We start from the raw sequence: 22,425 nt of genomic DNA on the forward strand, positions 1-22,425 counted from the left end.
TTGCAAAAAGAAAGTAAAAAAGACCTTATTCTAAGGAAGGTTGATTTTTCTTCCAGAAATTGACTTCTTTGGAAAAGCAAGCAAAAATTAGAATCGACACCATTGATCTTATATCTTTTTGGTCTGTCACTTTTTTTCTTCCTCTTCTCTTATAAACGTGTTGGCCCAATATGTTAAGTGTCATCATCCCTCATCCTACATCCCAGATCCCTTTGATGTAGTTGGAAACAATTACTTTCTCTATTTCATACTTCATAGATAATAAAGCTGATAATTTCGAGATTGAGCTTTAAAATTAATTTAAAATAGTTATTAAGAACAAATCAAATGGTATACAAAATATTTACATAGAAGTAAAATCTTAACAACTGTGCAAATTATATTATGAACCAGATAAATTATGATAAAAAGCTTCATCTACATCATGGATAAGATAGTCATATAACTACTTCTTCCGTTTCGTAATACTCGCTACACTTTTCATTGTGGGAAGTTTCACATTACTTGCTACACTTTCTTCTTGCGCAACAAACCCTCTCTATCTCTCTCTTCTTACATGGGCCCCTTTTCTTTTTACTCTCTACCTCTTTCTTCCCCAAAAATTGCCTAAGAAGAATCCATGAATTGACAAGTATAACGAGTAATACAGAAAGCAAATAGTATAGCATTATTTTTCATAATTCTAAATCACAAACTTTAAGAAGATCAGTCAGCATTGATTTTGAAATCTACAAGACAAAATCATAACTTAAAAAATTAGGTTCAATTCCATGAAGAATCTGTACTACTAAAAGCCAGCTTTACAAAGGAGGTGTTAAGCCTTAAGGCATGCTTTCATAACTGAGAAAAACTTTTACCCTGATGTGGGCCAATATTCTTTTTTATCATCAGATTTTCCAATTTATATAGTCTTTTAAAGTTAGTGGGGAATGTGAGGTGGGTCAGCATTTTGTGAAAAGAAGTGACCTGATTAACAAATACTCAAAAAGAAAAGGAAAGGCTTTTAAAAGTGGGAAGCAAACTCTGCCCAAAAACCCTAAAAAGATTAACCAAGGAGCCCAAGAAAGGATTGAGTCCATAACTTACTGCCCCCCAAACAAACCATGTTGGCGCATGTAACTAATAGCACTACGTCTACGGCTATGGCTATGAATTATACCGTACATGAACATGATGGTCTTAATCATAATCACATATTTTTGAATGGATTACATCCCTCCATAAGAATGTAGAATCTATGCATATAGCCTATAGGGTTTACACTAAATGGTTGGTAGTTGGAGCAACTAGACTTTTCTTTTTAGTAGAAATAGACCTAATGAAACTAACTCATATTCGTTTATTTGAATTAGACACGAATTATATTTAAATAAGATAAAAAAAAATTATTTTGATATAAATAGATTTTTTTTTCCTAAGATAAGGAGAATTCTCTTGCAAAGAAGGGGGAAAATTGGAGATCCTTCTTGCAAGGGGTGAGAATCTAAAGTTTGGATCCTCTAGAGTTGTAAAATAACTCTACAAGGTAGAGTTTGAGCAATATCAACCATTAGGCCAACCTTGTCTCACATACATAGAAATTGAAGTAATTTTTTATTAAATTTTCATAATGAAATATGAGAATAACTTTGAATATAACCAGAATCGATTAATCCTAACTAAACTTTAGAACAAAACCGATATCATTAAAATCATATATGACCGAACCCATATTTGACACAAATGTCCTATTGTTTTTTATTTTTTAATGTACACCTTAGAGAAAAATTGTGAAACTTCTTGTCATAGAATAGACCCAATATGATAAAGCAATTGACAATCAAGAAGCAAATTAGAACCAATTTGGGGGAGATTTTAGGTTTTTCTTTAACAAGTAGCTGAAGATTGTACAATGAGCAATAAATGACTCAAAATATAAACCATTCAAGTAATTTTCTATGACAAGCAATTTTATGCCAATGGTTGTGGGCCTCACTTCTTAGTGCACGTCCAGAGCGTGTACAATTACAATAGTTGATGCAATAAGGGTCAATGTAATGCATTTACTTAATAGACCACACCACAATTATGTTTCTTCTTTCAACAGGGATGTCATACCTGCCGACCCAAGCGTGTCAAGCAAGAGGGTTACTTTATGTATATGTATATATACCAGATTGTTGCAGGATTGAGGGCTATTGAGGTGATCATGGGTCGGATTCGGGTCGGGTCGTGTTTAAAAAATTGCCCATTGGTCGAGCCGGACCAAAATTTTGTGCCCAAAGCCCGTTATTTTGGGCCAAAATTAACATGCTTTTGGGCCGGGTCAAAAATTAAACCAAAAAGTCATTTTTGACTTATCCAAAGTCTGGCCCAAAACAAAAAAATCGGGCCTGACCCGACCACGGGCCAAAAAATTCTGCCCAAACCCGCCCAAAAACCAGGCTGGAATGGAGTTGATCAACTCTAGGGCTAGTTGGTTGATCCCAGTAAGCCAATAAAATTTTGATCATTCTAATTATTACAAGCACTTAAAGTAACATTATAAGAATATACTATCGTACTATTTCAAGGCTAATCACCAAATTGTATGTTGCCAAACAAGATAAGAGACATTATGATAATTATGCTAATGTGGTCCGCACTCCCTCTTGCCCTATAGTGTTTAGCCATAAAAACTATGTATCATCACAATTCACAAGTAACTTAAATACTAACAAAACTATCTATGTGCAAGACCGACATATTTATCTTATTGATCCCCAAGATCAACTATGAGTTCCTATGCATGACACACATATTTTTAAGCAAAATATCTACAAAATCTTGCATATTTGAAGTAGCATTTTTGCAATATATTCCTCCAACTCCAAAATGACAATTGCTTAGAATTCCAGTATAATAAAAAAATCTTGATCTCTAAGTTCTGCTCTATTTTCCAAAATTTAGTTAACATTAGTACATCAACCCAATTTGATGATAGTGACAAACAACAGGTACCCTTTGAAAAAAAAAAGACTTGCTTGACTTGCTGAAAGAAAAAAAGAGCATCAGCCATCAATATATACCTTAATAGTGCTAAAATTAACTTCTATGTGACAATTACTCTTTCTTTACTTTCTTCCCTAAACTTCCAAAAGATCTATAGTAATGTTTAATTAATTGGTAAACTTTGAAGTTTGGATAATTTCACAACTGTTTTAGCAAGCAGAAATTTCAATTGTTTAAACATACAACTTGCATATCTAGGAACACAAATGGGAGCCTCTGCTGCTGTGCACATAATTGTTATAGGTAAAAGCAATATGCACATGGTGCACATTTCAGCTATTCAAATTAGAATATTCATAATCATATAAAGGCCATTATTTTTACTTTTGGGAAAAATTACTCCTCAAGTAATTATGAGCTAAATAATTTAGCCTTTATTGTAATTAGTCATCAGAAGGTAAGAGGGATCATTAAGTCAGTACTTTCCTCAAAAATTTTGAAAATTAATTGATTAAAGGTTTATTGTGAGCAGTAGAAAGAAAATTGAAAAGCAAGATAATAAGATTTCTAAATCATTATTATTCAGATATGATCTGAGATAATATGGCCCATTTTTTGAAATTTCAAGCCATGCTTTTAACCCCACCAAAACACTACTAGTTTTCATTGTGGTACCAACATCATGATCTTTAGTTTAGGGTACTATAGTTTCACAGGACATAATAATGTTCAAGGATGGAAAAAGCAGGTATTGTGAGGTAGTGGAAGGAAATTGCAGTCAGCATTATAACATTATTCACCATTTTAGGCAAATTTTTTTTTAATTAAAGCAGATATTCCAACTTACTGCTGTAATACAGTAACAAAAAAAAAGTTTGACACAATTTATCACCAAGATTTTGACCATTCTTTCTTTCTCCAGTTTCTGACAAGAGAATTTTTATAATTACCCAATAGCTGATGTTAGAATATGGACCTGAAAAGTTTCATATGCTCCTTAATGACAAAGAATTCACTCTCTCCTTCTAGAATTAGTTCTCACGCAGCCACAATCATAATGTAATTCAAACAAGCAATGTTTTTTTTATCCATATGAGTTACGAAGGCTATACAAAGTATAAAGAAGGGGAGGGAGGATTCGAACCTGTGACCTATTGTTCACAATACCTCAATCTTAACCAATAGGCCAAGACATCCTTAGTATTCAAACAAGCAATGTGACATTACATCTAGCCAACATGACTAAGCGGGTTAAGATTTACTAGTTGAAAACCCATATCGAGTTTTAAAATGAAACCCCGTAAAGAAGCAAATTTTTTAGGTTTTCGATTATAATCTTATCTAAAACTCGAATAAAATTGTGTACATCTGAACCATCTCAAACCCCACTAACACTACTACACTAGGGTTGTTTGGTAAGCAAGTAGTTGCTTGCTATTGTTGTCAAGCAACTAAATTTTGATCTAAGCTTAAACGTTACGCGGCCCCTTTCTCATTTCACACACATGACAATTGACATGCATACACAGTACACACTAAGAAAAGAGCTACTTTATCTTGGGTGCTGTCAACGCATTATGGGTAAAGTTAAACTAAGTAAATATAACTATATAAGTATCTAAATGGTATGCTTTAAATAAGTTTGGGGGACCTTAAGGGTGTGTCAGACCAAAAACCAAGGCACAGGAATCTATTAAAGACATAGAGCTTAGCTGTCTGTTTCTGTGCCTTAAGGTAGAGGAGTGGCTTCTAAATCATTGGAAATGGTGAGGCAGTGAGATTGAGCCCTGCTTCTTTTGAACGCCTCAAATTTGGTTTTGGAAGCAATAGAATAAAACCTTCCCCTCAAGGACAAAATCCTAGAATTTCAGACTCTAGTGTTAATCATAGAAGACAAGAGTAATACTTACAAAAACACCCACAAACTATTCAAGCAAAACAAACAAAACCAACCTATATGGCTCCAAGTAGTAGTAGTCGTAGTAGTAGTTGTTGTTGTTGTTTCTCCTCATTCATTGTTAAATTTGTTGTTTCCTTCTTTGTCGTCGCTTCCATTCTTAGCCCCGCTCTCTCACTACCGAGCAACCAAACATTCGGAGCGCAAAAAGAACTGCAGAAATTAAGGAGGATCAGAGCTCATCTTAAGAAAATCAACAAACCAACCGTCAAGACAATTAAGGCATGCTCACTTGCCTAAAATGATACATAAATAATCCTCGCTTTCTTTCTTTTTAAATATATGCATGGCAGTGTGATAGTTTTCCTTGGGGTATTTGATCATATAATCATTTTCTATCTTATAACAGAGTCCTGATGGTGATTTGATAGAATGTGTTCCTTCCCATCTTCAACCAGCTTTCGACCATCCTCAACTGAAAGGACAAAAGCCACTGGTATATATTGAATAATGTTTGTACAATCATATTTGAAATAAAGTAATTAACATATATATGTTTCAAATATAACATATGATATATATTTCATATATGTAACAATGTTTTCATTGATTTCTTTCACAGGATCCACCAGATAGGCCAAAGAGTTCTGAACCTGCTGATGAAGTGATACAGAGCCTTCAGCAATGGGCACAATCTGGAGAATCATGCCCAGATGGAACTATTCCTATTAGAAGAACTACAGAAGAAGATGTTTTGAGAGCCAGTAAATTTGGAAGATTTGGAAGGAAACCCAGAAGAATTGTAAGACGAGACTCAGATGGCAGTGGTCATGAGGTTAGTGAATAATAACATTAACCCACTTCTTAATATCAAACACACAAAACAGAACAATGAACATTGATATCACATTCAAAAACGACGATTAATGAGCATGTAAGGATTTCTGATACATGAACTTGCATGTCAGGATTTCTAATACATGATTTTCTGTTTCGCAGCACGCGGTAGCATTCGTTAATGGGCAACAGTTTTATGGTGCCAAAGCTAGCATGAATGTTTGGACACCTCAAGTTACTGAAGAATATGAATTTAGCTTGTCACAAATATGGGTCATCTCTGGTTCTTTTGGCCATGATCTTAATACAATTGAAGCAGGATGGCAGGCAAGTACATTACTTAAACATTTTCACAAAATTATAAGAGGACACATGGTCCAAATTAGACATTATTATTAAATAATCTAATTAATATATATATTTTGTTCCTCAGATTAATCCAGCCTTATATGGAGACAAATACCCTAGGTTCTTTACGTACTGGACGGTATGCTCCTATAATTATCTGTTTATTCTTCCATACACTTCAAATAACAGTTTATGCAATCTAATATCAGAGTGATTAATATAAGTATTATGTATGTGTTTTGCCACAGACGGATGCATACCAGGCCACTGGGTGCTACAACCTACTGTGTTCAGGGTTTGTTCAGACGAACTCCAAGATCGCCATTGGAGCAGCAATCTCCCCTAGATCAAGTTTCAGAGGCAGACAATATGACATCAGTATCACAGTTTGGAAGGCAAGTTTGATCAATACATATATAGTTGTTTTGCTTTGAAGATGAAGTGAAACTTTAACAATTTATGAATCACTATTATAGTAAACAATTCGAGGCAAATAGAAAAGCAAGCAATAATCATAAATGTCATCTAGGTTGACAATAAACTAGATTTGATCTTGACTACTTGTTAAAGTCGTAGTAAAAGGCTTTCTCTTTGTAGTTTTATTCAGCTATGATCAGTTTTGGATTGGATTCATTTCTTGTCAAACTTTACAATGTAAAGTTTACATATGCAGTATAAATAGCATGTCAACATTTGACTGTAGTTATTTAGGTTTGTTTATATTTGAATATAGGGATAAAGCATGGAAATGAATAGCTTACAATTAACTTTCAAAGCATTAATCCTGCACAAGTTTGAACTGCTTGACTAATAAATTAGGACCTAGAGCAATGGAGAAGAAAACAAGAAAACCTAGGAAATGACAGATATGAAGTACAGAGTCATTTTCAAAACCATGTAGTTTCAAAGTCATTTTCGGAACTTTTTATATTCTCTGAAACCAGTGCACAACGACAAGACAGAGAGAAAACTCAAACTAGTACATTGCTATTGTTCACATAATTTCTTTTTTTAACTGAACTTATCTAAACAGAGGTGTGTTTCATGTGCAGGATCCGAAGCACGGACACTGGTGGCTTGAACTCGGATCAGGGTTACTAGTAGGGTACTGGCCAGCATTCTTGTTCAGTCACCTACGGATGCATGCAAACATGATTCAGTTTGGAGGAGAAATTGTTAACAGCAGATCCTCAGGATTCCATACATCTACTCAAATGGGGAGTGGTCATTTCCCAGATGAAGGGTTCAGCAAAGCAGCATATTTTCGTAATATACAAGCTGTTGATTGGGATAATAACTTGATTCCTTTGTCAAATCTGCAGCTTCTGGCTGATCATCCTAATTGCTACAATATAAGACAAGGAAGAAATAATGTTTGGGGTAATTACTTTTATTATGGAGGACCTGGAAGAAATGTAAGATGTCCTTAATAGAGAAAAATTACATTTGTTATTTTGATTTTGCTTGATTTTTCATTTTCCTAATGCCTATTTCACCAGGGCTAGGTTATAAGTAAATGATTTTTTAGTAGTCTATTATATTAATTCTACAAAAACGAATTATTCAATTTCAAGACTAGTGTATATCTAAAAAAAAATACAAGTTGTTGATATATTACAAGTTTTATCGTCTGTGTTCAAATGTTTGTCCCTTCTATTCTTCACACTTTCATTCCAAAAGAAGTACTTCATTAACAGTAATTGCTAATTCTTAGGGAGCATAAATTAATTCGGGGATCGAATAAGCAAAGAAGAACATGAGGATGTTGATTTTACCTAAGTGAATGGAATAGGGAAAACACATGCACCTCAAACCCCAAAATTTTGACCTGAATCACCATAACACAGGGGTTAGCATGTGTCCTCTTCCACTATGACTAAAAAAATACTGTCCATCAAAGAACAAAATTGCAGAAGTACTGTCAATCCTAAATATATATATTAAAAAGATACCACATATGTCAAACACCTAATCAAATGGGTAGGAGTACTTGATATTATTTGGTAATGTAGTCAACAGTTTCTAAATAAGCATATATCACACTAATTACAGAGAAGAACACAAAATACAGTACAGTAACCTCTCTTCAATGCACTGTTTCTATATCTATGAAGCATAACCACGCAACTTACCTGGATTAGCAAGTCTCAACTTCCTTAACGGCCCGTTTGGTTAGTGGTCATAAATAGTGGTAATGGTAATGAAATATAGTGTAAATGTATAAAGAAGTTCTCATGCCAATGACCATGAGAATGAAACTTTATCACAAAGCATGGGTTTTCCTTTAGAAATTTCCATTACCACCCAATACCACCTTCCCAAGTGGTAATAGATGATAATGAGTTTTTAGGAAGGAAATGGAAATCTTGGGATGAAGTATCATTACCAAAGATAATGACATTGTATTTGTAGTACAAATTTACACTATAATGCATTACCATTCCCACCATTTACGGCCTTTTACCAAACGAGCCATAAACGTTATAACTAAGATAAATCGGTATTTCAACACTCCGAACAACAGTAACAAAGTAGCAAAAGTTGTACCAATAACATGAAGCCTGATTATTCTTGATATTCTTAAAAAGGACTGAACAAGTCATACGAACATTTCTAGCTTGCTTATCTACCATAAAATGTAAATTTGAATGAGCTTTACAATTACATATAAGAATGTAAGAACTCATAGATGTAAGAATCAATAACAAAACAGGATATACCGAAGCCCAAAGAGTTAAGGTAACCCATGCTGCTTCGAAGTCTGTAGGTGAAAGGGAAAACCAAAGCCATTGGAAAGTTCTACATATGAAGAAATTCACACCATTCAAGGGTTTGCATGTGCAACTATATTGACTTGATGAATTCTAACAAGTTCCCATCCTACACCTGAGCATCGTATTATAATAAAATTCACCTTTCAAGATTCTAAAATGAACGAGCTAATTACCACAATGTTTGAAAAAATATATATATCAATTGTAGTACTCATGTGCAATGAGCCAATGATCCATGTTAGCACTTAGCCAATAGAAATTACTATATGAAATAATATGTACATCCATAGAACTTTGAACCTTTATAATCCACAATTTGTAGAATGGCAAGTCCTAAAGAATAGAATTCTATGTTTGTCAGCTTTCGTAAGTGCAAATTTAAATACTATTCCTAATTTCCTACTACACCAGTATTCAACCCTTAAACATTACGTACAAGTTACAATATACATATTTGGACATTCAAATTAGATCAAAAGCGCAAACGTTGGACATTAGATTCTTGAGCAAAATGAAGACTTAGAGAAAGTGTATGGGTACCTAATAGCTCATTTCACCATTTTTTCCCATTGCCGCCGGCCCTTATAATCCTGGAGAGCCAGCTTTAAGAGTTTTAATCGGCCACTACCTATGCTAGCGTCTAATGCGGCTACTCAATTCAGTAACCAACCATCACTTGGTACATGTCCCAAGGCCATTTGGGACACCCTTAAAGGAAAAATCCGACTATAGGCTCAATTTGGTACTTCAAAATTCAAATAGCATATACATCATCCTGCATACTTGAGCATTGCAGGAGGCTTTCTCGATCGACCCTAGAGGGTAGCTAATGTGTATTATCCCAAAGTCTCATAACTCATAAAGGACATGACTTCACCACCATTCCAGCCTAACACTCGCTTGATTCCATCCCAAAAACAAAGAAATATTTTTATATTTTTTCAAGGTCTTCACTTGGCTCAGGTAATCTATTATCATTTAATTAATCAGGTAGACAATATGACATCATTAACTCATTATCACAGTTTGGAGGCCAAGTTTAATCATCACATACATATATAAGTTCTGAGTTGAAGAAGAATTGAAACTTAAAATGTATAATTCATTTTCAAAGTCAATATTAATGGGAGATGAAATGATGAACAAACAAGCAGCATTGACATATTGGCTCGACAATAAACTTAAAAGTTGTAGTCAAAATCTATCTTCTTTTATATTTTAGTTCAGTTATCCATATTGGAACAGATTCTGACAGCTATTGAGTGTTGACTATAGTTTTAAACGTTTGTTTATACTGAAAAAAGGGATAGCATGGAAATATAGCATGTAGACATGTAGTTAAGTATCTCTAAGACATTAATATCCTATATAAGTTTTGAACTCCTTGTTTAACAAATGAGGACCTAGTCACCTAAGATAGCAAGGGACAACAAGACAAGAAACCCTAGGAATTTTCACAAATATGTATCTTCTGCAAGCAGTTCACGGTGACAGGATATAGATGCTCCGATCTATATACTTCCTCCGTTTCATAATACTCACTACACTTTCCATTGTGGGAAGTTTCACAATACTTGTTACACTCTCTCTATCTCTCTCCTCTCACATGGGTCCTTTTTCTTTTTACTCTCTACCTCTCTCTTCTCCAAAAATTGCCTAAGAATTCGTGAATTAAGAGGTGTAGCGAGTAATATGAAACGGAGGAAGTATATATACTACTAAGTTCTTGCACGGGAGTATGCACTATGCATCAGCAGGACCCTAAGCATGTACAATTGTACATTGGTGGCTTGAACTTAAATCAGGCCATCAGGATTAATAGTAGGGTGTTGTCCAGCAATCTTAAGAACACATGCAAACATGATTCAGTTTCAAGGAAAAATTGACAGCTAACGGCCATTTTGCAGATCAAGGGTTTAGAAAAACAGCGTATTTTCGTAGCTTACGAGCAGTTGATTGGGATATATAATTAACTTGAATACCTTGTCAAGTCTTTAGCTTCTAGCAATCTATATGATCATCCTAATTGCTACAAAACACGGAAGAAACACGTATGGGGGGAGGTAATTACTTAAAATAGTGACATTCTTACTTCTCCAACAATGGAGAATTAATGAGGCCAACGAATACCTAAAAATGTTCATTCCTTTTTTTTTAATCTCTTGAACTCATCTCTAAATATTAAATCTATAAAAAAAAATCTAAGTTAAGAATAAATACATGAGGATATTGATCTTACCTAAGTTCTTGTAATGGAGTGAAAACATCGAACATCAATAGCCTGAGTAACTGACATAATATTACCATAGCCAAGGATTAGCATGTGTCGGCTGCAGAACAGCAGAAGTTCTTAAGAACATTACTTGTTCAACTAGGACTATTTTTTGTTGATCCATTTAAGAACAAAAGGGCATAGGAATCAACAGATGATCCTAGTTGAAATGTTGAATAAAAAATAAAACAAAAGCAAAGTATGTTACATATTTTTGCTACCTAAATAGGTAAATTATGCTATAGTTGATATCTACAAAGAAGAACTCAAATTATAGGTAGTCCAACAAAGTAATCCCCCAATCCCCATCCTACGCACTGTTTCTCATAAAAGCAACATAAATTACTCGGATATTGAATTTCACTATCCAGAATTAATTGTCACATTATCCAAAAACCCTCAAATTTAGGATGCACCATTACTTTCACGAATATACGTTCTCAACACCTCATAGGGGTTAATTCCGTAAAAGACAATCATAATCTATCTTGGCGGACATAACACTACAAAGTACAAGTCACACTAACAAAAGAACCAAAATATACCCAAAAGAACCATGAAGAATTAGACTTGGATAATTGGGTTATTGTTGAAAGAGATTGAAAATATAAACATAACATGCAAGATAAACATATTGACACATTCAGATTAGACCAAAAGAAGTCTAAAGAACGTGGTTTAGATTCTTGAAAGAGATTGAATTTTATAACATATTTTGAATTAGTTCCTTTTCTTTAAGGCCTTTACTTAGGGTTAGGTTGTCATTAGTTGATTCCTCTAGTAGATTATTACTTCTACAAAATTGACTTACTTCATTTTGAGTCAAAGTGTGTGTCCAAGATAACAAAAGTCATTAGCAAAAACTTATTAATGATTTCGTTCCATAGAGTTATGTTCCACGATTTTGTCCCTTCTATTCTTTCAACTCACTTGTAAAAAAAAATATTATTGTAAGATACTCTGTGCATCAAATTTAGAAGGCAGAAAGATTAAAGAAGAGACCAAATGAAAGAGAAATACAAGAAGATATTGCTTTTACCTAGGTCCATGAAATAAGGGGAAACATGAAATATAGAAAATATAAGGAACTGACCTAAATTCACCAGAACACAAGGTTTAGCATGTGCCCGCTGCAGAAAAAGAAGCAATTAGAACAAATACTCTTCCTCAGATATAGAAGTTAAGTTAGCTATACATCCATAGACAAATTTGAGTAAGTAAAGAAATGGACAGAAACCAAGAATGTCATATATCCGTTGATACCTAAGCAAAGATCAATACTACTAGCATTTACTATTACTTCATCCGTTTCATATTACTCGTTACACTTCTCAATTCACGGACTCCTGTGAATTCTAGGCAATTTTTGGAGAAGATAGGGGTAGAGAGTAAAAAGAAAAAGGACCCATGTGAGAGGAGAGAGATAGAGAGAGTTTATTGGCCTAAAAAAGTGTAGCAAGTAATGTGAAACTTCCCATAATGGAAAGTGTAGCGAGTATTATGAAACGAGGAAAGTATTAGTTTCTACTATGAATGTCATTGAGATATGAATTCCTTTCCACCTATTAACAGAGCTGAATACAATTAGTCTAGTGATCCCTTCTCTGCACATTTTGTTATGTATGTGATCAATGAGAGAACCGGATATCCACTCCAAGGCACGGAAACTACGCTTTCCTATTAGTTTAATTTCGCCCCTCTAGGATCACCGGGTAACACGAATAACTAATGAGATACAATGGAGAGAAACAATCCACTTAGATGATCTTCTAAGTGAATCAACAAAGAACTTGTGTTTTGTGTTTGTGAAGAACACTCAAGAGAAGATTGCAAGGTTTCTGTTAAGCAAAGCAAGAAGGTTTTGAGAGTATAGAAAATCTGATTTTTCTTCTAACCTCTCACTCATAGGAATCCCAAGGTTTATATAGGAAGAATAAACCTTTCATTGACTAGGGAGGTTAATCACATAACCCCCATCTTAATCACATTGACTAGAGAGGTTAATCACATAACCCCCATTTTAATCACTCATCAAAGGTCTTTAATCTACTGATTAAAGGACCTTATAAGTCATTAAAATGATCAACAAAGCATCACAACGGATATAAAACCGTCGAGGCAACTTTTCGCATTCCAAGGCAGAAGACACGTCGCGACTCGCGAAGAAGCTCGCGAGTCGCGAGGCGCTGGTCGCGACCCGCGACGGCTGTCGCGACCCGCGACGGGCCACTGGTCGCGACTCGCGACTCCTGTCGCGACTCGCGGCCAGTCTTCTGTCTCCCTTGGTTTATCAATGCGTTTTGCCACTTGATGCACACTAGTCTTTTGCATACTAGACCTCCTCCTCTTCTAGTACATACCCTTATGAGTTTCAAACCCATTACCCTATAAATGTTCCAACACATTTATCAAATAAGTGTTAGTTTTTAACTATGAACGTAAGCTTTGCATACTTGTTATTAGTTTATCACTCCTATGTACTACAAGTATGTCTCAAAATTGTAGGTTACATATTTTGGTGGACAAACCTCATAATTTTGACCGATGTTTATTAACATTTATTCAATCATAATAATGTAGAAAATCATTAATAGAAATTTGAAAATACTTCCAAAAATTCTGGTTTTGATAACTCATAATGATATTACAAGTTACAACAGAAAATAACAATTAGGTAGACAAGAATTGCAACAAAAGTTAAAATACAATATTATCTTGAAAGTTAGAAATCTTAATCTCTCCTTTGAATATTGATCAGATGTGAAATCAGAAATAATACATGCACCAACTACCCAAAAAAATACTAGTTTTATCAAAACAGAGAGAGTTGAGGAAACCCATGATGCATTGAAGTCAGGAGGAAAGGGAAGAGAAAAATGTAACCTTCTGTCTTAAAAGAAACTTACTGTCTCACACCATGCAAAGGTTCACATTCAAAAACGATACATGGTAAATATGTTCCTTATCAAAACGAATAACAGCGATCAACCGGAAAACAAAAGCAGGTACATCAAACAAGAATCTAAAATCTGTTGGCCCAACAAAAGGGGGAAAAAAGAAAACCTGAAAAGTGAACTAGAGAAGGTATGAGCAATTAATGTACATAAGAGATGATCAAGTAAAGACACCCTAGTAAAGGGGCTAACACGTTGGCTATACAAAACAAAGATCATGAATCTCTCACACAGATTTGATGAAAGAAGGATATTCTTAAGCAAGCGTATACAGATCAGATTGCTGATAACATGACAAAAAACTAATATCTCAACTTCGAAACTCCTATAAATCCGGAATTGCTATACCTGTAGTTTCCAAATGAACCAACAACAAGATGCTATATTACTCTGACTCTGTTCATTTCAATCAAAGCTACATGTATAGGTGCATTTAACAGACTAACACTCAAACATCCAAATACAATAAGACATACAAATTTCAAATTGGATCAAAAACAGACGAGAGACACCTTGAAAATAGTTGGCGTAATTCTTGGATTTGCATCTCTATCTGATACCTTCTCTTTTCAAGTCTAAGTAACACAGACGAGATTAATTATAATCTCCAGCATAAGTCACTTAAGCTACGTACAACTGACTAACTCCAACACATAAGGAGCTACAGTTCCTCCTCATAATTCAGTTTTTTCCTGTTCCTGAAATATAATGATGTACTTCAGATTTCGGGCTAGTCTACTAAGATTTCTCATCCACAAAAAGAGACCAAATCACAGGACAGGCAATCCAATTCAAGCACTACAGATTGTAACATATCGAGCAATACGCTTTACAATATTTAAATACATAGAATACCCTGAATAAAATAGATTCAGTTGGAGCCTTGGAGGAGAAAATATACCACAAGGAAGAAAATAAGCCAACCTTAAAGAACAAACCAATGGGAGCCAATTCTGTTCCACTAACGTTCATAGCAGGAAAAATCCAGGGAAGCGAGCAGACAATTTACATCAAATGTCATAAAAGAAGTCAAACACTAGGAACCATTGTTAGTTGGCAGACAAAAGCAGGCAGCATATGGAAAGAATATGCTAACATGTACACTGGTATACACTACAAAACTCAAAGTACTTGATGGACAGACTTGTTGCTACTCCAAGAAACAACAAGGAGAATAATATGTATTAAACATAGAAATAATACTGATTGAACCACTACTAATGCAGTCCTTTCGCCCCGTTGTTTCCACCCAAAAGCACTGAAGCACAGACCTTGTATTAACTAACAAGGAGAATAATATGTATCAAATCAGTATCAGTCAGGTCACCAATTAGAGGCGCATACCTTGTATTATCTAACAAGATGAATTTCTTCCATCAGAAAACAAGATGTGCACACCATAGCAAGTATAGAAGTAACTTCATTGAAAACACTGTTTAAATAGTTTCCAACATACACTGCAAGCTGAATATTGTAAAAGAATCTATGAAGAAGCTAACTTTTCTTCTCTGAGCTCATCAACCACTAAATTATCCAGCAGGGGACTGCAATCTTTTAAAATGCAGTCAATTAAGGTGATTAGACACCTTGAACTGGAAACAACAGACCCAACCACATTGATAAATTGATGGTGTTTGATACTTTTCCATAGGGAATCCCCATCTTCATAGTTATGCTTGCATTTGGCATGAAGCTTTCCATACCTTCTTTTCAGAGCAGAGTACATTTCAACAAATAAGGGGTCCCTCAAGCTCTTCTGTATATCCAACAAGACTCCCCTGTCTTCTACTAAAATCGTGGATCTCATTCTTAAAGCAACTCTCCTTATAGAAATTAGATTCAAAATAGTATGCTCAGCCAACGAACATGAAGCTGGTGAATCATGTTTGCAGCCTTCAGGAAGATCGCAAAGATGGAGCAAGTTGGCAAAAGACATGCGTACAATGAAGTTGAAGAAATCATAGAAGTTCATGCCTGTTGAAGAAGAAAGAAGAAAAAGGATATCATGACTCATGAGCCAATCTCATGGAATGAAATCATCTGACACATATCAAGTAGATCTTTGTTAGACTATTAGTTCTTTCAAATAACTAGTATAAAGCAAATGAAAGGGCTCGAAGGTTTTCAGGAGAATATATAAAAGTTCATATAATGATCTGTCGCATGTTTCATAATGTCCGAACATGACATTCGAACAAACAAGTGTAATACTCGGCTGACTTCAAATAATTAGCCTTGCTCTATTTAATGTCAAATATGATGATTGTCAATAGTTATATATTAGCATAGAGGATAGATGTAAAGGTTCCTGAATTCTCTTACCTGTATTAGCAGCAAGATTACGCTGGCAGAGGCTCTCAAAATCGTCACATATGTCCCTAACATCCTCTATTAACTCCTTAGCCTCATTGTAGTCCCCTACAAGCAAATCCCACTGCAAGACAACAGAACAAAACACCCAATAGACAAATCAACTTGCATTACATTCTTTACATGGATATCCACCGAAAACTATATAATTTATTAAACTTACCACCCAATCAAGATTATAAGCATTGAACCAGTTGTGATTGATAGATACTGCGTCTTCCTGAAAGTTATATAAAGACATTGCCATCAAAAATACTGTTGGAGCCCAAATGAATCTCTATTATATATGGCAACACATGAGGACACCAAAAACTAGGAAAAAAGAAAAAAAATGAAGACTAACTACCTGCTTTAGTTAAACAAAAAAGAAATAAGATCAGAGTATCTCCATCTTTGTTATATATGAAGAATTATATATGCTTTCGCACACATCACGTGCATGTAAGACTATTCATAGATTAGAGGAACAAACTAGGTTAGAATCTAAAAGCTTGAATCAGGCTTCTCACAAATTTATGTGGTATCCCCCCCCCCCCAATAGCAATGTTACAGTTTGCCACTTTTTCTTTTGTTTTTTCATTCTTCTTGTTTTTGCTCTCTTATTGCGTTAGACTTTCAGATCTAATCATTATTACATCGTAATTGTGTCATGCACCCACCCAAACCCCCCCCCCCCAAAATAAGGTTCAAATATGTTAGGCACAGCAAAGAGAAGAGCAAACTAATTGCATCAGCTGGGAGTTTTAGAAGCATAATGACGTAGGAGCAAAACTGAAAAAAAGAACAATCAACAAACTGAACAAAGCACAACCTTCTGTCATATAAATTTCATACCAGATTATGGACTTGATGGTACCATCCACTGGGAACAAATATTATTTCATTCTTTAGTTGTGTGCATTCCGACCAGATAGCCTGTGAGACAAATACAAAGAGTAATTAATACTATAAAGAACCCCTCATAAATTTGCCAGAGATCTCAAGCACGCAAGACTTAATCTACCTTCTTAAAATCAGGAAACTTAGATTGATTGACATCCTCAAAAATATTATACACCGAATTTTTCATATGCCTGTATTCATCAAACAAAGGGGGAAGAAAAGGTTAACAAGTAGCAGGAGTGATCATATGAAGTAGATAGTTCAGACTAGATTCTGAATAGTCCAATAATATGTACATGCCTCAAAGATGAAAAATCTCATAGAAGAAAAGGAATATTATGCAAAAAAAAAAAAAAATCATTTTTCTTTATTTGGTTGAAAGTTAAATCAATATTCTGTCATGAAGCAAGACGTACACCATGACACAAATTGCCCTATTTTCAAAGATTTGGCAGCATCAATTGTTCTCTACCTACTCCCTCCATTTTCCAATAGTTTACCCATTTATTTTGGCACATATACTAAAGAAAAAGCAATTTATGGCCATTTAGTAAGTAATAAAGTTAGTAGTTCATCTATTCATTTCATCAGGTGCACCCAACCTATATAAGGAAATGGGTAAAGTTTTTAAAGCAACTTTAAAAGTGACTAGATTATTGAAAGATGGAGGGAGTATTTAGCTAAAAGAGAAAGCTTCACAATCTGTTACTGTTAGGGGAGAGACTAACAGGGATACCAAGATGCAATGATAAGGCTACCCCACAGTGACATAAAGTTCAAGGGGAGTGCCTTTGAAACAGCCTCTTGGTAAAGGGAGGGTAGTCAACTTCTACGGGTAGGTTCAAGAAAGAGACTTCCTTCCTCAAAATCAAGGTAAATTTGCTCACAACTGATGTCCCTACAATAATCATGCTTACAGTCAGCCTTGCCGTAAGGCTGTCCTATTAAGGACACCAAAATGGATTCATTACTTCGAGTTACACGATCACTGTCCATAAATTTAGTAATTGTTCACATGTCCTATTGAACATTAAATTGCAAGAATACCTGTCAAACACAAGCTGATGTTGATCAGGAGAAAGGAAAAACCATAACTTTGTCCCACATACATTGGCTGACCAACTGTATGACCTAAAAACATCAGCATGCAAAGGAGTCCATGTACCTGCATGAAGAGGAGCAAAGTCAGCTGTTATGAGCTACTAGGCTGGGAAGTATTTTACTCTAGAACAGGAAAAATGTCTTACAAGATAGATGTTATTGCACTGAAACCCCAACCTTTTGGTCCCATGTAAACAAACCGATAGTCAGAGCAACTAATTTCATTTCTCTCCTGGTAATCAGGATCATTATGCATGCGATACTGGTCAAGGTACAGGTTCAGCCAATCATCATTGAAAAAGGGTGGAGTAACATATGCCTTGTATGCAGGGTACTCCTGCCAACAAAATTACCGAGAAATAAATTTTAGCAAATATCATAGTCTACTTGTACGGATTATGTGCCTGGAAAAACCAAAATGATTAAATGATGATTATAAAAAACCCAAACAGACACAATAAGGAACAAAGTAATCAGTTGTGAATACCTCAAGTAACTAAATACGAAAAAACCTCACGAAATACAACAACCTATTCTGGCAGATGAGAAGAGGCTTTTCCAGAGGCATTCGCCAATCAAATTTCTTACAACAGCATTCGAGCAAAATCAGGACGATAATGATATAAAATGTGCAAAAACACTGTATACTGTTGTCACTCATTGACTTCATCTATTACAGCCACCAATAATCAGGATAATAGACATTAGGCTCTTAAAGTCTGAAGAAATTAAAAACTTATGTTTCAATTACTTGTGAATGCTGACTCCCACCTCACCTAGAATGGAAGCACCCTATTATGTCAGACTCCTAATGACATGAAAATGTATTGCTCATAAACTCAAGAAGTACCAAAGAGACTTCCAAAGAGCAAAATGTCTTCTACCGAAACAAGTTTCTCGCTCTCTATGTCAGAATGTCACAACCAATATATTGTTCTCTTTCCTCTTACAGCAATAAAATGATATTTAAGCCTAATATTGTCATTCTCTCAAGACTTCTACTCATTATCGAAAAGTAAAATAATGTCACCTAAGAAAGGTTTCTCCTCTCCCGAACCAATATAGAAGACAGTAAGCTAGAACTGAAACAGAGAAAGAAAAGAGTCCTGATTCCTGAATAAAATGACTGAAAGTATGAAAGACTGATTTCAACTTATACCTTGACAAAGTGCCAATCCTTTAAATATAACAAGGACTTATCATCATGAGTATCAGTTTCACTGTTGAGTGCAACCCAGTATTCTGTGAACTCCGAGACCGGCATGTCTAATCTCCTTTGATCAGTGAATTCCCTATTATAGCAATCCGCAACCTGCAATTTATGAAGTACATCATCACTAAACAATGTCAAACTCCATAAAGTAGCAAATCAATTTTGATTAGGCATAGTACAGCATGCGTTCAACATGAGCTTGAAGCACAGGTCAAACCTCCTGAACCATAAAGGACAGCCCATATTATAGCCTATTTATTTCAACTTTCAAGGTATGACGACAACTCTATAGAAGTCACAATTTGTTGAAAGAGATTTCTGGAAAAGATAAAAAGGATCTTGATTTGCATAAATATGAAATCGGAGGGGTAATCCATGGTAGAAGTTCCGTCCAATTGCTATGGATTATATGAACAATTAGACAACATCATTTAGCTTATCCATCAGCTCATCCAAGCATCAAACTAAAACATACTACTGTGACCAGCATTTAGAACATAAAAATTAAAAGTAAATCACCTATCCTAAGCAGTACTTTCTAATGATTGTAAGATTCATAAAGCAGGCCATACTATTGCTATCATTCAGATACTGCTACATGTTCCGATGTAACTAATCAAAGACGCGACAAAAGTCAGTTTGCACAAGTTTCTTTTCAACTACACAAAAATCACCTGCCGATATGACACATACTTATATTAATATAATCACACCTTAAATCATAATTACTCATAATTCATAAACCATAACAAACCCTAAATACTAATAAACAACAATAATCATCATTCAAATTTCACAAACCGTCGATTTCTCCTTTCTTTAACATCCCACACGCAATCTAAATTTAGCAAACTAATCAACCTCAAACTACCAAACCAAAAAACTTACATAGTGAATTACTAACTTCAATAACATTGTTCAAATTCCAAAAATCAACATCATCATCAAAATTCATCACAATCAAAGTTCATCATACTATACAAAATTGATCATATAATTAAACCGCGAAAAAAGTTTTAAAAACAAGAGAGAGATTGAGGTAACCTGAACTTGCGATTTTCCGAAGTGCGCAGAGAAGAAATCAAAATTAGGTTTTCCATAATCGTCGACCCAATCTTCGCAAGCTTTCCAATCGTCCATTAAACCTGTGAGAATTACAGGTTTGTTCTTGGTGAGGTAATTTTTCACGAACTCGGTGTAACTCAGTTCCTTCCCATTCACTCTTTCTATCTCTCCTCCGATATTTAGTCCTTTCTTCAGTTCTAAAACATCCATTTTCCGAGTGAATCGCCGTTTGACTCGGAAGCGCCGCCGCTTTAACTCGGTTGCTCTGACGATTCCACTCGGTCTCGTTTTTTACGTTTTTGTATTTCACAAAGATTTTGGGGGCTATTTTGGTTTTTTTAAAAGAAAAAAATTAAAATTAATTCATTGATAGAAAGTCATACAACATTTACCATGGAAGTCAAAACTAAACAAATACATGTCAAAATGAAATACATACAATTCTCATATGACAAAACCACGATCGTTGAGTATATCTAACATAGAGGTGATCATGGGCCGGGCCGGGTTCAGGCCGGGCCGCGGCCAAAAAAATTTGCCCATTGGCCGGGCCGGGCCTAAATTGCCGGCCGAATTTTTGTGTCCAAAGCCCGCTATTTCGGGCCTAAATTAGCGGGCTTTTGCGGGCCAAAACGGGCCGGGCCAAAAAATAGACTAAAAAGTCGTTTTTGGCTTGCCCAAAACAAAAAAAACGACCGGGCCGGGCCGGGTCCGGCCCGCGGGCCTAAAAATTCTGCCCAAAAACGGGCCGGGCCAAAATGATCACCTCTAATCTAACATTTTTGTAAACCCTCGCCTTTCACATCGATGTCTAATACTTTTTTTGCAAGAGTGTTTGTCGATCTTTTGTAGTTTTTAAATATAATGGGATTCAATTTAAGTGATTGTAACCGAAGTACTGACATGTGTTGCAACCCCATACAAATTTAAATATACAAATCAACCTTTTAAATTATACAAAAATCCCAAAAAAACAAAGTCTTCAAACTCACATAGAGAAAGATAAAACCCAATATATGGGTAAATTATTTAACCCAATGTATGGGTAAATTTAACATGATATATGGGTAGAAAAACTCCCTATTAAAGAAAGACTGAAGTCTATTAGAAACATTAACATTAAAAAATAGTAACAAAAGGAGAAAAAAGGTTTACCACCGCCCAAAAAGATGGTGGTAGCCCCTAGTTTGAAAATTAGTGTTTTGTGAGAGAGGAGATAAGAGGAAAAAAAAAAAAAAGGGAGATGAAGAGAGAAAGTCTTCTATTTTGGTTCAAACATTGGTAATTCGTCGAGTAGCGATATTCCATACCTGGTATGGGCTGGTAGTTGCACATCTCAAGGGCAAAATGGTAATTTTTGTCATTTAATATAACCGGCCCCTTTTGAATCCATTTCTCACTTCCTCCAAAGTGCAACGCGTTTTCTTCCTCCTCCTCCATCCTCACTAAACAATGTAATGAAAAGTTTTATTTGAGCGGATTACGAAAATGTAATTCAGTGAAAATTAACGATGTTAATTGTTTGGAATTATAACAATGAACATTTAACATTTTCATGTGAATTGGAGCCTTATGAATTGCGGTTTGCATAGGAGGTAATTGAAGAAAGTTGGAACTTTGCAGTTTGCGTAGGAGGTAATAAAAGAAAGCTGGAATTTTGAAAGTTAGATCTGTTAAAAAGGTGTAAATGGTCTCGTGATCATAATAACTTTTTCTTTTCAAAATTTGTGTGGACGTAAATA

General features: G+C 35.0%; 2 protein-coding genes across 7 annotated transcripts; one reads left to right on the forward strand and one right to left on the reverse strand.

Moving 5' to 3' along the window:
• Window positions 1-4,594: 4,594 nt before the first annotated feature.
• LOC104894312 (hypothetical protein) lies at window positions 4,595-7,693 on the forward strand. The gene is made up of 7 exons (XM_010680516.4): window positions 4,595-5,149; window positions 5,277-5,363; window positions 5,490-5,702; window positions 5,867-6,031; window positions 6,138-6,191; window positions 6,301-6,447; window positions 7,105-7,693. Exons 1-7 carry the CDS (start codon window positions 4,928-4,930, stop codon window positions 7,480-7,482), a joined length of 1,266 nt encoding a protein of 421 aa, XP_010678818.2. The 5' UTR covers window positions 4,595-4,927; the 3' UTR covers window positions 7,483-7,693.
• Window positions 6,682-21,018, reverse strand: LOC104894314 (arginine-specific demethylase JMJ20). 6 transcript variants are annotated; one of them, XR_008969632.1, is made up of 13 exons: window positions 20,663-21,007; window positions 19,565-19,717; window positions 18,583-18,742; window positions 18,352-18,469; window positions 17,426-17,495; window positions 17,257-17,337; window positions 16,586-16,642; window positions 16,375-16,486; window positions 15,756-16,026; window positions 14,613-14,750; window positions 12,192-12,228; window positions 11,066-11,115; window positions 6,682-7,880 (listed from the first exon to the last, which is right to left on the reverse strand). XR_008969632.1 is itself a non-coding variant. In XM_048644078.2 (11 exons), exons 1-10 carry the CDS (start codon window positions 20,891-20,893, stop codon window positions 12,198-12,200), a joined length of 1,284 nt encoding a protein of 427 aa, XP_048500035.1. In that variant the 5' UTR covers window positions 20,894-21,007; the 3' UTR covers window positions 6,682-7,880; window positions 12,192-12,197. The 6 variants fall into 6 exon arrangements, 3 of the variants coding, with proteins under 3 accessions (XP_048500035.1, XP_048500033.1, XP_010678820.2); XR_007274085.2 differs by having other exon boundaries at window positions 14,565-14,750; XR_008969633.1 differs by lacking the exon at window positions 14,613-14,750.
• Between the last annotated feature and the right edge of the window lie 1,407 nt (window positions 21,019-22,425).

The sequence above is a fragment of the Beta vulgaris genome, chromosome 5 (assembly GCF_026745355.1).
Source record: "Beta vulgaris subsp. vulgaris cultivar EL10 chromosome 5, EL10.2, whole genome shotgun sequence".
In the NCBI taxonomy this organism is placed as follows: domain Eukaryota; kingdom Viridiplantae; phylum Streptophyta; class Magnoliopsida; order Caryophyllales; family Amaranthaceae; genus Beta; species Beta vulgaris.

Coding starts and splice junctions, on each gene's coding strand:
- LOC104894312 (XM_010680516.4), top strand. CDS start 4,928: ATGGCTCCAAGTAGTAGTAGTCGTAGTAGTAGTTGTTGTTGTTGTTTC. Junction 5,364..5,489: donor TGAAAGGACAAAAGCCACTG/GTATATATTGAA, acceptor TTTCTTTCACAG/GATCCACCAGATAGGCCAAA. Junction 6,192..6,300: donor GGTTCTTTACGTACTGGACG/GTATGCTCCTAT, acceptor GTTTTGCCACAG/ACGGATGCATACCAGGCCAC.
- LOC104894314 (XM_010680518.4), bottom strand. CDS start 20,893: ATGGATGTTTTAGAACTGAAGAAAGGACTAAATATCGGAGGAGAGATA. Junction 17,338..17,425: donor AGTTTCCTGATTTTAAGAAG/GTAGATTAAGTC, acceptor TTTGTCTCACAG/GCTATCTGGTCGGAATGCAC. Junction 16,487..16,585: donor CTTATAATCTTGATTGGGTG/GTAAGTTTAATA, acceptor GTTGTCTTGCAG/TGGGATTTGCTTGTAGGGGA.